Here is a 15,395-nt window from a genome sequence, read left to right as displayed (position 1 = left end):
CCATTGTCATTGGAGGGGGCATGTGTACAGAAAGGTCCAGGAAAATAAGAATCTAACTGGTGCTGTTGCCTTGTTTTCTCTAACAGATTAAGAGGAGTAGAATGGAAGTTGTGTCTGAAATAATTTTAGTGCCACAAACTCAGATGTGTATTTTTAGGCTGAACATGATTGGCTTGTAGAGAGATGTGCTGCTTCATGTGCTGGGCCATGGACAAAATGCTAGTGGAATTATATTTATATATTTTGAAAAGGAACAGGGAACAATATTAATGTAGGACAGGTACCATTAGATGTAGTCTACGCTAGAAAGTAGCAAAGCTCTGTGGTTTTAGAAGGAGTAAAATTCCAGGTATCATTGACTTTGCTGATTATCTTCTGCTGCACCACTGCAGTAAGCACCTCCTCTCCATCTGTTTCCTTCCAATGCTACTGTTTCTTCACATTCTTTGTCCTTCTCAAATTGTAATACTAAAATCCTTGCCAGTCATGCAAGGTGTTCATTATATTTGTATAGGAACTGTGAACCTGAAGTACATACATGTCAAAAATGTCTTCAAATACAATATATCTCTTGTTATTTTTATCATTGTTTAAAAACTAATTTTGTGTAGAAAAATGTTGGCGGATACATAATCATTTTTATTGTTTCACAAAGCGAAACATTCAAGCTTGTTTGAATATAATTAGACAGCTAAAACTATGTGGTATAACAATGAATGAAGTAAATAGCCACATAAATAATTTAATACAGAGAACATCTAGCTCTACAATCTGCTTAAGCAATCCTTTTGTTTGATTAAAATATGTTTGTGTCACTAACCTGTGCTTCTACACAGTACAAAATTAAGTTAGTCAAAACTGTATTGCACACATAAAAAAGGACTACAGATTTCTTGATAGACTTCCTTTCAGTAATGGTTGCTAGAAATTATTGGATTATACTTTGGGGGAAAATGGAATGTATATTAATTTGGCAAAGTAGGAATAGTGGCATAATTTAGTTATTTATTTTTAATGTACAACATTTGTGGCCCAATCTGTTCTCCACCCTCTATGCTACCTTCACAACCACCTCTAGAGTGGTTGGGGTGAGAAATAGTGACTGGCTCAATGTCAGACAGTGAATTTGTGGCTGACTAGGTATTGGAAACCACATCTTTGCACTCCTGCAGAGCAATATTAACCCGGCCCTGAGGTATGAGAGTGGCAGAGCCTCTGCTGCATCTGAAGTCCTTCTGGCTCCTGGTCAGGGTGGAAGGTGGGATGGGCCGTTTCCTTGCAGGGGGTTGTTGCATCAGCTCTAGGCTGGCACAGTAGAGAAATTGGACCCCTAATCTTACAGTGTGCCAGTATAGGATCCAATGGATCAGTTCTTCCCCTGCTGTGCCCCATTTTAGGGCCCTGTGCTGTGTTTTGCTGGTCTCAGGTGGAAATCAGGCCTTAGCTGAAGTGGAGCTGATGGTGAAGGGGGGTTGCACTTCATCCTGAATACCTCCCCACATCAAACTCAAGGGGTTAAGATTGCTCCCTCAGTCAGACACTCTAACCCAGGCGTGGGGAACCTTTGGCCCTCCATATGTTGCTGAACTACAACTCCCATCAGCCCCAGCAAACATGGCCAATAGCCAGGGGTGATTGGAGATGAAGTTCAGCAGCAGCTGCTCTAACCACTACACCACACTGGCTCTCTTACATTGTGTATTGGCATATACAATCAGCTCCCGCTAAAGAGATCCATATGCAGAAGCAGATGTTCATGCATATATTGTTTGCTGAAACAGGAATTGTGGGCATCAATTGTGGATGCTTTCCATCCACACTGCATTGTTTGCAGTACAATGTGCAGTTAAGCATGATCTCCATAAATACAAATGAATAAAATAGTTCTATATAAATAGATATCCTTTTAAATGCAACTAGGGCTGGGTCTGTGAAATTTCAAACATCAGTATCCTCCAAATCCAGCTCTAGTTGTGCTTCAGAAAACTATTTACATTTACTTAGTTGCACCAGAATGTGGATGAATGCCTCCTCCCTTACTAATCTATTTGATTGCTATGAATGACTGATGAGGATCTCCTCATTGTGTTTGCAGTAAGTGGAAGTTCATTTGACACCAATTAGGGAAGTGCCTTTTTGGTGGTGGTGCCTTCTCTGTGGTACCATCTCTCCCCGAGCTTTGAAGAGTGCTAACAGTAATGGCCCTTTGGTGCCTATTAAAAATACATCTGTGCTGCCAGGCTATTATGAGTGCTTAATTTCCAGGAAATTGGCTACTGATCTTAACTCTGCTCTGGATTGAAACTGTATTTTATATAATATAATTTTAATGTTGGTATTGCATTTTTAAAGTTGCTGTTCACTGCTTTGTGATTGATGTGAAAGGTGGTATAGAAAAAATTCTTAATAAATAAATAATAAAATATTCATGTGTGTATTCCCTTGAAAGCTATTCTGTTTGGATAGATAGCAACCACACTCAGATTTGCATTTGGATGCACATCTTTAACTTAGCAAAACTTAGTTAATGTAAGCCAATAACACGCTAAAAGGTTTTTGAATAGTGTCCATATTTGACAATCTATCTTCACAACAGTCACACTCTGAAGACAGTAAATACTCAAGCCAAAATCCACTTTACAATAGGGGTGCATGAATGGTTTCTTTCTCTTTAAAGTTTCTGCAAATAGCAGCCATGACTTTTTTTTGGGGGGGGAGGATCTGAACTGTAGGGAGGGGGAGTCAGTCTGGGTGGTCTTCTAGTTCTACTCGGAGTAGGACCCATCAAAATTAATGGACATGACCAACTTAGGTTTATTAATTTTAATGGGTCTAACTCTGAGTAGGACTTAGTTGAATACAGCCCTTGGTTTCCATGATACAATTATCCTGATGAACATTTATTCCCAGCTGCTGTTTGCCCCATTAGTAAAAATATATGGGCACACGTCTGCTATAGAAACTGAACTACTTTGACAACAATATGTGAGTTTTGCTAAAACAGATTGCTATTTCTGTTGTTCACTATTGAGATTTTTGACTACTCATATGGTATCACTAATAAAATACTTTGTAATGGGAGCAGCATACCATTATTGCGTGTTTATAAAAATATTTAATTTATAAAAACATTTCATTTGGCTTTCCCTCCTTTGTAACCAGCACATCAGTGCAAGCTGCTAGTATTTTTTTTTTTAAAGCAGGCTAGTCATATTTTTGGAATTGCTTACCAAGCTGCTATAATAAATCAATCATGTCCCAGTCTTTGATGCTCATTGATTTCAGTGGGAATTTTATAAATGAGTTACAAGGACCACTCAATGCTGTGCTTAATGTGTTAAAAGTGTGTGCGGGGTTTGTGTGTCAGAGAATGACCTAAGAATCTTTTATTTCTCTCTGCAATTGTGTGTTATGGTTTCATCCAGTTGAAATCAATGGGACAACTTAACGATGACTTAAAACTGATTGATTTCATTGAGAACTCAGTAAAACTTATTTAGTCAGAATCCATCTGTTATGTTACGTTTTATTTCTAGGCCGCCTTTCGGCCAAACAGGCCCCTAAGGCGGCTTACACACAAATAAAAATACAAATACAAAATGCCAAATAAAAACAATACAATTTACAAAAAAAAAAAAAAATCAAACTAACAAAGTCCTAACATCTCTAAAAAAACAGGAGCAGCAAACCAAAAGCATTAATCTTCCTGGTAAAGGGCAGTCCCCAGAAAAATGTCACTAAGAGCAGGGGTGGGGGGCAAAGCAGGTGGAAAAGCATGCCCCTTGATGGTCCCAGCACAGTCCCATCCCTGCAGCAGCATGTTTCAGTCTGCAGCTCCTCCTGATATGGCCCAGGCAGAGGGGTGGGGCAAGACAGGTGGAAATGCTTGCTCCTTGATGGTCCCAGCACAGTCTCATCCCTGCAGCCATCTCTGCATGTCCACACGAAGTAATTTACTGCTGCTAAAATATATACAAGAGTAACTGTAAATTGTTTGGTCCTGAGTATGCTGTATAACATTCAATGCATAAGTTATATTTGAGTTGATAGTACATTTTTATGCAGAAAATGTATATTGTTGGACTACTAAACAGGCATGTGTTGTCAGACCCACAGCCAGCATTCTTTCTGAGATGTGGCTTGGCTTGCTGTCTGCTGTTAATGCAGTAGAGTTCATATTGTTCATTTTGGGTGAGATGTGCAGAAATGTCATATGTTCAAATTATTCTGTTAATTATAGCATCTTGGATTGCATATACATTTCAGCTTTTGCTCTTTCTAGGTTATCTTCCCCTTGTCTATGACTGACACTAAGCATCTTTATATATGAACTAGCAAATGTCACTCACTATAATGTGCAGGATATTTTTTCCTCTTTGTGTACTATGCTATCTTCTTATGTGACAAAATGTACTGTACCCCAAGAGGGTAAGGTTCTTCCTACGCTGCAGAGACTGCTAGTACTATAAGGAAAACATTTTCTGCCATGCTTCATCTTGATCCTTAGGTCTGAGCTGGCAAATAAGCACAAAAAGGTAATTTTCAGCCAGGCTTCAGTGGTGCAGCCAGGAAAATTTAGACTCTGAGCTTAATAGACTTATGGTTCCCTGTCTCAGTCTCTTTAGATGGTTGTGTTCCATCTAAATATGTTGTTGTTGTTATGTCCCTCCAAGTCGACTACGACTTATGGCAACCCTATGAATCATTGACCTCCAAGAGCATCTGTCATGAACCACCCTGTTCAGGTCTTGTAAGTTCAGATCTGTGGCTTCCTTTATGGAATCAATCCATCTCTTGTTTGGCCTTCCTCTTTTTCTACTTCCTTCTGTTTTTCCAAGCATTATTATCTTTTCAAATGAATCATGTCTTCTCATTATGTGTCCAAAGTATTATAACCTCAGTTTCATCATTTTAGCTTCTAGTAATAGTTCTGGTTTAATTTGTTCTTACAACCAATTATTTGTCTTTTTTGCAGTCCATGGTATCCGCAAAGCTCTTCTCCAACACCACATTTCATATGCATTGATTTTTCTGTTATCGGCTTTTTTCACTGTCCAGCTTTCACATCCATACATAGAGATCGGAAATACCATGGTCTGAATGATCCTGACTTTAGTGTTCAGTGATATATCTTTGCAGTTGAGGACCTTTTCTAGTTCTGTCACAGCTGCCCTCCCCAGTCCTAGCCTTCTTCTGATTTCTTGACTGTTGTCTCCATTTTGGTTAATGATTGTGCCAAGATATTGATAATCCTTGACAAGATCAATGTCCTCATTGTCAACTGTAAAGTTGCATAAATCTTCTGTTGTCATTACTTTAGTCTTTTTGACGTTCAGCTGTAGTCCTGCTTTTGTGCTTTCCTGTTTAACTTTCATCAGCATTCGTTTCAAATATTTTAAAATATGATAAACCATTTTTGCTGCATTGGGCCCCCCATGCGCATTCTACTGGATGGGTCTCTGAACTTCTTCCCAAAGTCCTGCCCTAAAGGCATCACTGCCGTGCTTCTGTGCTTTGGGTACAGGCTAGCATTTTTGTCCACTGGTGGATCTCCCTTTCCTGAATCTGAGTGAAGGTTAACGTTTTGCCCGAGCTATACACCACAAAGAAACGGGGAAAGTGTGGCATAGAACTGGCAAAGGGCCTTGGAATTAAATGGAAAATCAGTTGATGTTGAAATGGGGGAATAGGTTTCAGGTGACAAAAGCTGGGGGGAAGTCAAGGAGAGGTGTTTAGAAAGGAGGTTTAGTTAAAATGGCAGAAATGAGATTAATGAGATTTGGGTGAAGTGGCAGAAGTGGTGTGGGAGTGAAGGGAAAGGCCATGGTGTAGGAAAGACACTGGTGCTATTTAGGGAGGAGATCATTGTTCCTACCTTTTGTGTTTTAGACCACATGTGACTATTCATGAATTCTTTGCTGGTTTCACACCAACTATAGCTATATAAACATTATAAATGGGTCTGTGTAAGCAGGCCAGAAGGTGACTGACTTGGGTTTGTTGTAATGAGTTAAAATTAAAAATATTATAGTGGAATAAAATCAAAATGAAACATATGCTTGCCTCCCTTATGAGAAAGTACGGGAGTTTTTCCGCTTATCAGCTTTCTTTGCAATTAAAAATGTTGTTCCCAGCTTACTGGACCAAAGGTCAAGGATAAAGGAAGTTTGGAGGGAGAACACAGAAGTGGACCAGAGTAGACAGATGCTGAGAAATCAAATAATGATGTATTTCTGATTAGCTATGCATTTCTAATGATATGTATGTGACGTACCTATAGCCTATAAATATGATGGATGTCAGCAATTCTGGAGAGTCACTTAAGGGTGGCCCTCCCTTTGCAAAGGCTCAATAAAGGCAAACATTTGTGGTACCCTGGTCTCGTCTCTATTCCTTATTGGCAACTTGGGGAATATAGAGTTCCTATCAGTCTGGCCTCCATTCAGGCTTGACTCCTTTTGTAACAAAACTGGCGAGCCAGCCAGGAGTATCTGCCTCAGACGACCTCTGCTGTCTCGTACGGGGCTGCAGACAGTTGGATGAGAGCGCTCCAGGCCCAAGTTGTTTGGCCTGCATCCGGGCCTGCGCCGGGCCGGCCGAGGCGGCAGAGTATCGTCAGCGGACCTCCAGTAAATCGAGACCAGAACCTTCTGATTGCCAGCGCAAGCGGGTCAAGCAGCGCACCAGAAGACAGGTGAGGATAAATCAAACCTTGGAGGGGAGTGCTGAGTGTGTGGGTGTGACTGAGACGAGGCGTATCCACAGTGGTAATTACCTCGAAGCGAGAGTGGAGTTCTAGTACCGCATTTCCTTTCTCCCGCGAGGGAAAAGGCCGGGAAACGAACGAAGCGAAAGCTGTGACTGTTGTTGTGCCCTATATAGACCTCTTTAGAGCCCCCGGGATGGGAGGAGCAGGTTCCAAGGTCAGGAACAAGAGGCTAGGGAAGAGTCGGCAACAGGACACCCCACTGCAGCTTGTCCTCAATAGGTTTGACATCATACAGGCAGAAACTCAATATCCACTAGAAAGAGACAAGTTAATATTCTACTGCCAAAAATTGTGGCCCACTTTGGGGACCGGGTGGCCCCCAGAGGGCACCTTTAACTACCAAGCAATAGTTAAAGTTTTGAAAGAGCTCACAGAGCAGAAGCAGCATGATTCCATCCAGTATGCCTTGATGTGGCAAGAGCTAGACCGAGACCCACCTTCCCCAATTGTCATAAGAATCATGATGCAAAGAGGCCCCATCTCCAAGCCAGCCCAACCAGTGCTGCCACAAGCAGAAGATGAGTCTTCACCCAGTGCCCCATTATACAGACAACCACCACCGTATAGACAACCGCTGGGTGAGGACAGATCGGGACCCACTAGCCCGCCTCCACAGCTTATAAACCTGGATAGGCCTTTCAGCCCGTTTCCAGGCTTACCAGGACCTACACAGCAAAGCTATGTGGAAACAACTCCACAGCAATCCAGCAATCCCTTTTTGCCTCAAGCTCCCATAAAAACCCTACCAGATCCTCCACAGCCACCAGAGACTTGCAGAACCTTGCTACTCTCACAGGAAGCAAGCATTCCAAGCCCAGCCGCCCTGGATGTGCTCCCCTTCAATACAAATCCAGAATGCTCCCTGTGTCTAACAGGACAAAGCCCAACCGTTCTCCATAAATATGCCCATGAAATCCGCAGTAGTCCGGCTAACACCCCTGAGGAAAAGGCCCACAGGCAGAAGAGAATCCAGATTTTAGAAAAGGTGGCACAAGACGTTACTAGCCAGAGAGAGGATCACAGAGAACATAGGAGTGGCAATAGCTATCTTCAAGCCCCTATGCGTGAAGTCATTGACGGGCAAGGAGGTATAGCTTATGTCTATGTCCCTTTCACAACCTCTGACTTGTTCAATTGGAAAAACCAAACACCCCCCTTGAGAGAAGACCCTGGGAAAGCATATGATCTGTGGCAATCTATATTTGTTAGCCACCATCCCAGCTGGGCAGATATCCAAACCTTAATGAACATTTTACTAACTTCTGAGGAAAAGAGTTTAGTTATGGGACAGGCCCGCAGGCTTGCTGAGACAGAGAGAGCAGCAGCAGGAGCAGGCGCGCCACCCATGGCTGCCATAATGCCAGAGAGAGACTTGGGTTGGGATGCCTCACCTGGTGGCAGTACCGAACTTGAAAATTATCGCCGCCTCATTCTTCATGGGCTGCGGAACGCCATTCCTAAACCCACCAACATGGCCAAATTGTATGAGGTTAGACAAGGCAAAGAGGAAGACCCTTCTTCCTTTCTTGTGCGACTGCAGGACACCATGCGGAAATACACCCCCCTTGATCCAGCTGCGGCTGACAACCAGAGACTCTTAGTGACGCTCTTCATAGGGCAAAGTGCCCAAGATATTAGGAAGAAACTGCAAAAGGTTGAGGGGACCATGGGAATGAACATGAGCCAATTGATGGACATTGCTTACAAAGTGTTTGTGAATAGAGATGAGAGAGAGAAGAGAGAGGAGCAGCGCATGTTCAAGAGACAGTGTGCGGTAATGGCTGCTGCCTTACAAGGAGACGGGACCAAGAGGGGAGGAAGAGGAGAGGAAGGGAGAAGACAGCGCCCCAGGAGAAGGTTGGACAAGGATCAGTGTGCCAAGTGCCTCAAGAAAGGACACTGGGCCAAGGATTGCAAAGGTGAAGAAAGACAGAAACCCATAGCCCCCCTTCTTCCGGCCTTTGCTGAGGATGACTCTGAATGAAGGTGGTTGGGCGTACAAGGTAGCGATCCGGGGGAGCCACTTATTCCTATCATGGTGGCTAACCAAAAAGTAAGAGCCCTTGTTGATACCGGAGCTACCTATTCTATGCTTCCAGGGGCGGCACCCCACCACTTGAGCCCCAATTACAGAACTATTTTAGGAGTAACGGGGAATAAACAAAAATTACCCCTAACAAAAGCAATAGGAATACAAGTAGGAAGACAAACCTTTAAGCATCGCTTCCTTGTTTCAGAGCAATGCCCTCTACCCATTTTAGGTAGAGATGTCCTGGCAAAGCTACAAGCCACCATTTCGTTTAAGGAACATTGCCTTATTGTCACCATTCCTAAGGAAATGGAAGCTGCATACCAGATGGCAGTGTTATACCAGAGAGATGAACGCCCCATTCATACTAACGATGAGGATCTAAGAAGAAATAAGAGCATAAACCCTATAGTGTGGGCTGCGGAAGGGAACCCAGCCAGAGCTAAATTTGCTGAGCCTGTAAGGGTCCGCCTAAAACCAGGAGCAAAACCCACCCCTGTTAAACAATTTCCATTGAGGAAAGATGTGTGGGAAGGCCTTACTGTGCTCATCCAGCAGTTCCTTAAGGACGAATGGATACGCCCAGCCACATCCCCTCATAATACTCCAATATTTGGAATCAAGAAGCCAGGCCAGCCAGGCAAATACAGGTTTTTGCAAGACTTGCGCGTTATTAACAGGCAAGTGCAAGAGGATGTCCCTGTAGTTCCTAACCCACATACACTTCTCTCTGGAGTTCCAACTGAGGCAACAGTATTCACTGTGATAGACCTAAAAGATGCCTTTTTCAGCATTCCTATACACCCTGAGAGCCAGGATTTGTTTGCCTTTACTTGGGAAAACCCCCGAACTGGGCAGGCTTCCCAAATGACCTGGCAAGTCTTGCCCCAAGGGTATGTGGGCAGTCCTTCGGAATTCACCAAGGCCTTGAGAAAGGACCTAGAGGAATGGCACCAGCGACCAAAGGAGACTGTCCTTTTGGTTTACGTTGATGACCTTTTGATATGTAGCCAAAATAAACCTTCCTGTGAGCAGGATTCTGTTTCGTTGCTTAACCACTTGGCCGAAAAAGGATATCGTGCCAGTCACCAGAAAATACAGTGGTGCCAAAGTGAAGTTAAATACCTAGGGTATAAGATATCCCACCATGGCAGAACGCTATCCCCTGAACGAAAGGAAGCAATCTGTAGCTTGGACCCCCCCCCAGAAACGTAAAAGAATTACGCACAATATTAGGACTATTTGGGTTCTGCAGGCCATGGATTCCTGAATACGCCAGAATAGTGCAGCCTCTTTATAAAGCATTGGAAGCTGAACAGATAAAAGAGACTTGGCGTTGGACCAAAGAGCAACAGCATGCCTTCCAAGTGCTTAAAACCTTGTTAACTCAAGCGCCTGTGCTTGCATTGCCAGATGGCAACAAGCCATACTGCCTTTATATCTCAGAAAACAAAGGAGTAGCGGCTGGAGTGTTAACACAGAAGTGGGGGCCCAAACAGAGACCTGTAGGATATTATTCCTCGAAATTAGACCCTGTAGCTCAAGGATGGCCTGCTTGCTTAAGAATCTTGGCAGCTGCTTCCATCTTACTCAAAAAGGCTGACAAAATCATGATCGGAAGCCCAGTTGAAGTTCTGGGACCGCACGATTTACGGAAAATAATGGGAGCTGATGCAGCCAAAGTTTTAAGCCCTAGCCGTTTAACCATGTTTGAACAGCAGCTTCTTGGAAGGCAGGGAATCACTCTTAGCACCTGCAATACGCTAAACCCTGCAACCCTGATGCCCCAACCAGGACAATTATTGCACAATTGTGAACATGCCCTTGAGATTGCCACGAAACCCCGAAATGACCTCTCTGACTTGCCACTTCCCGATGCCCATGAAGTTTTTATTGACGGCAGTAGCAGAGTAGTGGAAGGCCGCAGGAGAACCGGGTTTGCTATAATAGAGGGAAACCAAACATTATCCAGTGGAAGATTGCCAGACAATTATTCCGCCCAGCAAGCTGAATTGACTGCACTCGAGAAAGCTCTTTCGCTGTTTGAGGGGAAGAGGGTCAATATTTACACGGACAGCAAATATGGTTTCAATGTGATTCATGCCTTTGCAATGATATGGAAAGAGAGGGGTTTCATAAATAGCGTGGGAAAAACTATTGAACACCTGGACATTATAAAGAGACTTTTAAGAGCTGTCACTCTCCCTCAAAAGGTAGCTGTAATACACATTCTGGCACACGGCAGAGAAAAGGAAAGAAAACTAAGGGAGGGGAATAATTTGGCTGATCAAGCGGCAAAGAAAGCAGCTCTCTCTGAAAGAAGCGCCACAGTTGCTCTCCAGCTCACCCCTTTAGAAGTCCTAAAACCTTATTATTCACCTGCTGAAGCAGAGGATGCTGCAGTCAAAGGAGCATCTCTGACACCAGAAGGGTGGTGGAAATTGCTAACAGGGCAAATCATAGTGCCACGACCCCTCCTAAGACAAGTTGTGTTGGCAGCACATCAAAACACGCATCTAGGGGGAAGCGCCCTAGGAGATTTGTTAGTCAGACAAATAATGGCACCAGGACTTTATGTTGAAACAGCACGGGCAGCAGCGCAGTGTACCATATGTGCTGCCACCAATCAAAAGGGGCCAACTGCACCCGCGCCAATGGGAGGCCGCCCTTGGGCCTATTACCCGTTTCAGAGACTTCAGATTGACTTTTCAGAACTTCCTAGGAAGAACGGATACAAGTACCTCCTTGTAATAGTAGATCAGCTGTCCGGATGGATAGAGGCCTACCCTACAAGGCGAGCTACTGCAGCAGTAGTGGCTAAAATACTGATGAAAGAAATTTCCCCCCGGTATTCCCTACCTGAGACAATAGACTCTGACAGAGGGACGCACTTTGTTTCGGAAGTGGTTCAACAACTCCAAAGGCCCCTCGGATTCCAATGGCGCCTTCATACAGCATGGAGGCCACAATCAGCTGGGCAAGTAGAGAGGGCTAACAGATCTTTGAAAGCCACGCTAACCAAGCTTTGCCAAGAGACTGGACAAAATTGGGTAAATGCCCTGCCTATGGCATTGACAATTTTTCGTTGCACTCCCAGGGGACAGACTAAGTTAACCCCATTTGAAGTTTTATTTGGGAGACCACCAGTGCTGGCAGCTGTCAAGACTCAGCCTCTTGAAATAAACCAGATAGTGGGAGATGCTGTGATCAAAGAATATGTTATTGCCCTGCAGTCTGTTCTTTCTAAACTCTATAGATATTCCCAAGAGTTCCAGAGATTGCCACTGGACGCCGCCATTCATCCCTTCAGGCCAGGAGATTGGGTCCGGATCAGGACGTGGAAGAAGGAAACGCTCCAGCCCGAGTGGAGCCAACCGGTCCAGGTGCTGTTGACCACGGATGCAGCACTAAAGATTGACGGAAAAGCCAAGTGGATCCACCATACCAGGGTCAAGAAAGCAGCCGCACCTATCGAGGTGCAGGAGCCAGAGACGGGAATAGCCAAGGATTCCCCAACAGGTGAGGGGCGGAAGAAGACCCCTGAAGAAAGGTGGCTTTCGCAGACAGTACCGGGTCTGGGCCTGAAGTTACGTCTCCGCAGAACGCCCCAAACTTAGTTATTGATCCCGCTGCTCAGAATATAGTTAATCCATACTATATATGTATTGCCATTATTATAGCATGTATGCTTTTTATTATGTTGCTTTATTTTGCATTTTACTTCCGGCATGGGCGCGTCCCTTGACCGGGAATGGGTCCTTAATGCAAACTAACACCTTCCTAAAGCTGGTGCAGGAGGTGGTTAGCCAGTTCAAGCTCACTAGCTGTTGGGTGTGCTCCCCCTTGCAGGTGCAACACGGCCAAATTCCACTATATCCTCTTCCGCTTAACATACTGGAGTTGGCTGTGGATCGCCCAGCACACAACCAGACTTGGCCACGAGGGGACCAAGTGCAGGTCAAGAAAAGGAAAGGCTTATGGTGTTGGGAAAATTACGATGGCACAGGGCCCCTGTTGGGATATTCTTCTTGTTTTTACACACATAAGAGAGGCCCATGGCAAAAGTGGCCTGGGGGAATCCCTTGCCTTAATTTGCACTATAATAGTACCCACATCAATAAGACCAGATGCAATTGCACACCACAAAGCATGAGGTACACGTTTCAGAGAAACCCCCCTTGTCATTGTGGCCATAAAGGGCTTAATGATTATTGGCAGTGGTATGGGTTAACCTTATGTCGCGCAAATGGCTGGACTACCAACATACCAGACCAAACCACTATGCTTAGGTGGTACAAAGGGGAAGAACCCCAAGCTTGGTCTGAAGTGTATATAGCCTCTGACTCTTGGTACGCCAGAGCTCGGACAGGAAAGGGAATAGAAACCTGTGCCCCTGCAGCCCCAGGAGTAACTAGATGCAATGCCAGTGGCCCCATATATACTGAGCCATTATTCATGAGCTGGTATTTTGTCCCGCAACATGGTTTCCAATCTCATTTGAATGGGACTATGCAAGCCCACCATTCACAGATATGGCCCTTGGGTAAATGTGCACTTAAACACCATTGGTTTGTTTGCGGAACCACTGCGTATACATGCTTGCCCCCCGATTGGAGAGGAAGCTGTTACGTGGCGTACTTGATACCTAATATCAACGTTAAACCCAAGGGGCAGCACATTTTCAGGCCTTTATACACCAATACCCGAGACAAAAGGCATGCTTTACATGCCGGAAATCATAATTGGGGAAGTGAAGTCTGGACCCCCCAAGACTTGATTGATGGGTACAAACCATTAACATGGAGCTCTATTGGAATTGTTGGAGCTAGGTCCATGACAAATGGCCTGTTAAGGTTACAAGCTGTAGTTGAAGTGGTTACTAATGCCACTGGTGAAGCAATACGCACCTTAACACAAGAAACTGAGCAAATACGAAAAAGGTTAATTATTCACCAGCAAGGCCTCGACCTGCTCCTTGCCAGTTCAGGTGGGCTCTGCGCCACCTTAAACACGAGCGGTGAGTGCTGTGTTGAAATTGGAGATGAGTCACAGGTAATTAATCAATTGGTAGACCATGCAGAAATCACGGCGTATGTGGGTGACCAGCAATGGAAGGGCCTAAGCTGGGATTGGCTTACCAGCTGGCTGCCAAACTGGGCCTGGCTGAAGCATCTCTTCGTTATCGGCTGCATTATATTTCTTATCCTTATGTGCTTACCATGTATCATATTCTGTGTATCTGGCATGCTTATTCGGGTCTTGAAAAGAAAGGCCCAGCTAATGATGTATCAGCAACTAGCTTTACATGAAATGCAAGGGGATTATACTGAAATGGCACCATCCCATGAGGAGGTATGGAACCATACTGTTTACGCAGTGTTAAATTGAAAATACCCCTCATGCCATTCTGATGCTTCCCATAAGCTCAATTCAAAACAAAACCTTACAAAACTTACAGTCCTGAACTTAGAAACACTTACTTAACAACCGTGTAAATTTCCATGGTGATACACAAAACAGAGAATCCAGAGTTCGAAGTGTAAAAAGTAATAGAAAAAAACAGACCCCTGTTGGACTTTTTTCTGTCAGAGTTCTCATAATTTGTTGAAATTAATTAAAAGTAGGACTAAGAAATTAAGGTTGATATAGTTATGAGAATACTCAGTGTAAATTTAATAAAACATAAAAATACAATAAAAAGGAATATAAAAGGTATAACATACAAAAGTCAAACAATGACAAACATGATACTATGATTTTCAAAAGTATGTAACTAAAACAGTATACATCATGAAGAATGTATCTGACGTGTACAAATTTTGTTCAAATGGTCCGTTTCTTTTATAGAGAAAAGAGAAATATATTTTTTGTTAAAAAAGTCCAGCCAGACTCGTTTCGACAGTTGTCTTTTTCAATGGCCTGAAATTAAACAAATACATAACACAATATATTTTTGTCTTTTTTATAAAAATATGAAATGTTTTTTTGAAAGATGGAAATATAATATAAAATATACATACTACTGATATAACTTTGAACAGAAATTGAATATAATGTGATAACTAAAGGAATTGCTAATATGACTTCAACAAAAATTGAATATAACGATATCCAAAGAAATCTGTAAAATATATACACATATCAAGAATAAACAGATGCAAGAATACAGAATTATCAAACAATAAAGATACATAAGAAGAAAAATATTTTTTAACAAAAAACTCACATGACATTCACTTCTTTAAACACTGTAGCTTGATACTAGTCTTCATGAAAAAGTTAACTGAGCCAATGCTCTTTTAATACAAAATTAGGGTCCAAAAGCTGTGAGGCTTTTGTAAATTAGTGAACTTCAAAACATCTGTGTTATGTATTCTTAAAGGCATATAACACTGAGTGATACTGCAAACTAAACTAATTGAAAAGAACCAAGAAAAGTGCTGGATATGTTGCACTCAACAAATATATTGCTACTTAGCAACTAAGTCAGAGGAATATATTGCTTTTTAACATAAATATATATAAAATTTTTATAAAATGGGTAGCCAACTAATTTCTTCATTAAGACCATGGGGACTTAAGGTTTTTAAGGTGTGG

At 43.1% G+C, this 15,395-nt stretch overlaps 1 protein-coding gene across 8 annotated transcripts in view; it reads left to right on the top strand.

Annotated features, from left to right (window-relative positions):
- The window catches only part of UGT8 (UDP glycosyltransferase 8), a 78,351-nt gene that overhangs the window by 4,960 nt on the left and 57,996 nt on the right, over nt 1–15,395 (top strand). The window contains exon 2 of one of the 8 annotated variants that reach the window (XM_061585277.1): nt 12,055–14,433. The exons of the other annotated variants lie outside the window; for them this stretch is intronic. Within the exon in view, the coding sequence (XP_061441261.1) occupies nt 12,459–14,186 (1,728 nt within the window). The 5' untranslated portion in view covers nt 12,055–12,458 and the 3' untranslated portion in view covers nt 14,187–14,433. Of the gene's footprint in view, nt 1–12,054; nt 14,434–15,395 lie in introns of those variants that run through there. 8 annotated transcript variants of the gene reach the window in all.

The sequence above is a fragment of the Rhineura floridana genome, chromosome 9 (assembly GCF_030035675.1).
Source record: "Rhineura floridana isolate rRhiFlo1 chromosome 9, rRhiFlo1.hap2, whole genome shotgun sequence".
Taxonomy (NCBI): domain Eukaryota; kingdom Metazoa; phylum Chordata; class Lepidosauria; order Squamata; family Rhineuridae; genus Rhineura; species Rhineura floridana.
Note: the sequence above shows the minus strand (reverse complement) of the source record. Positions and strands in the feature narration are given on the sequence as shown.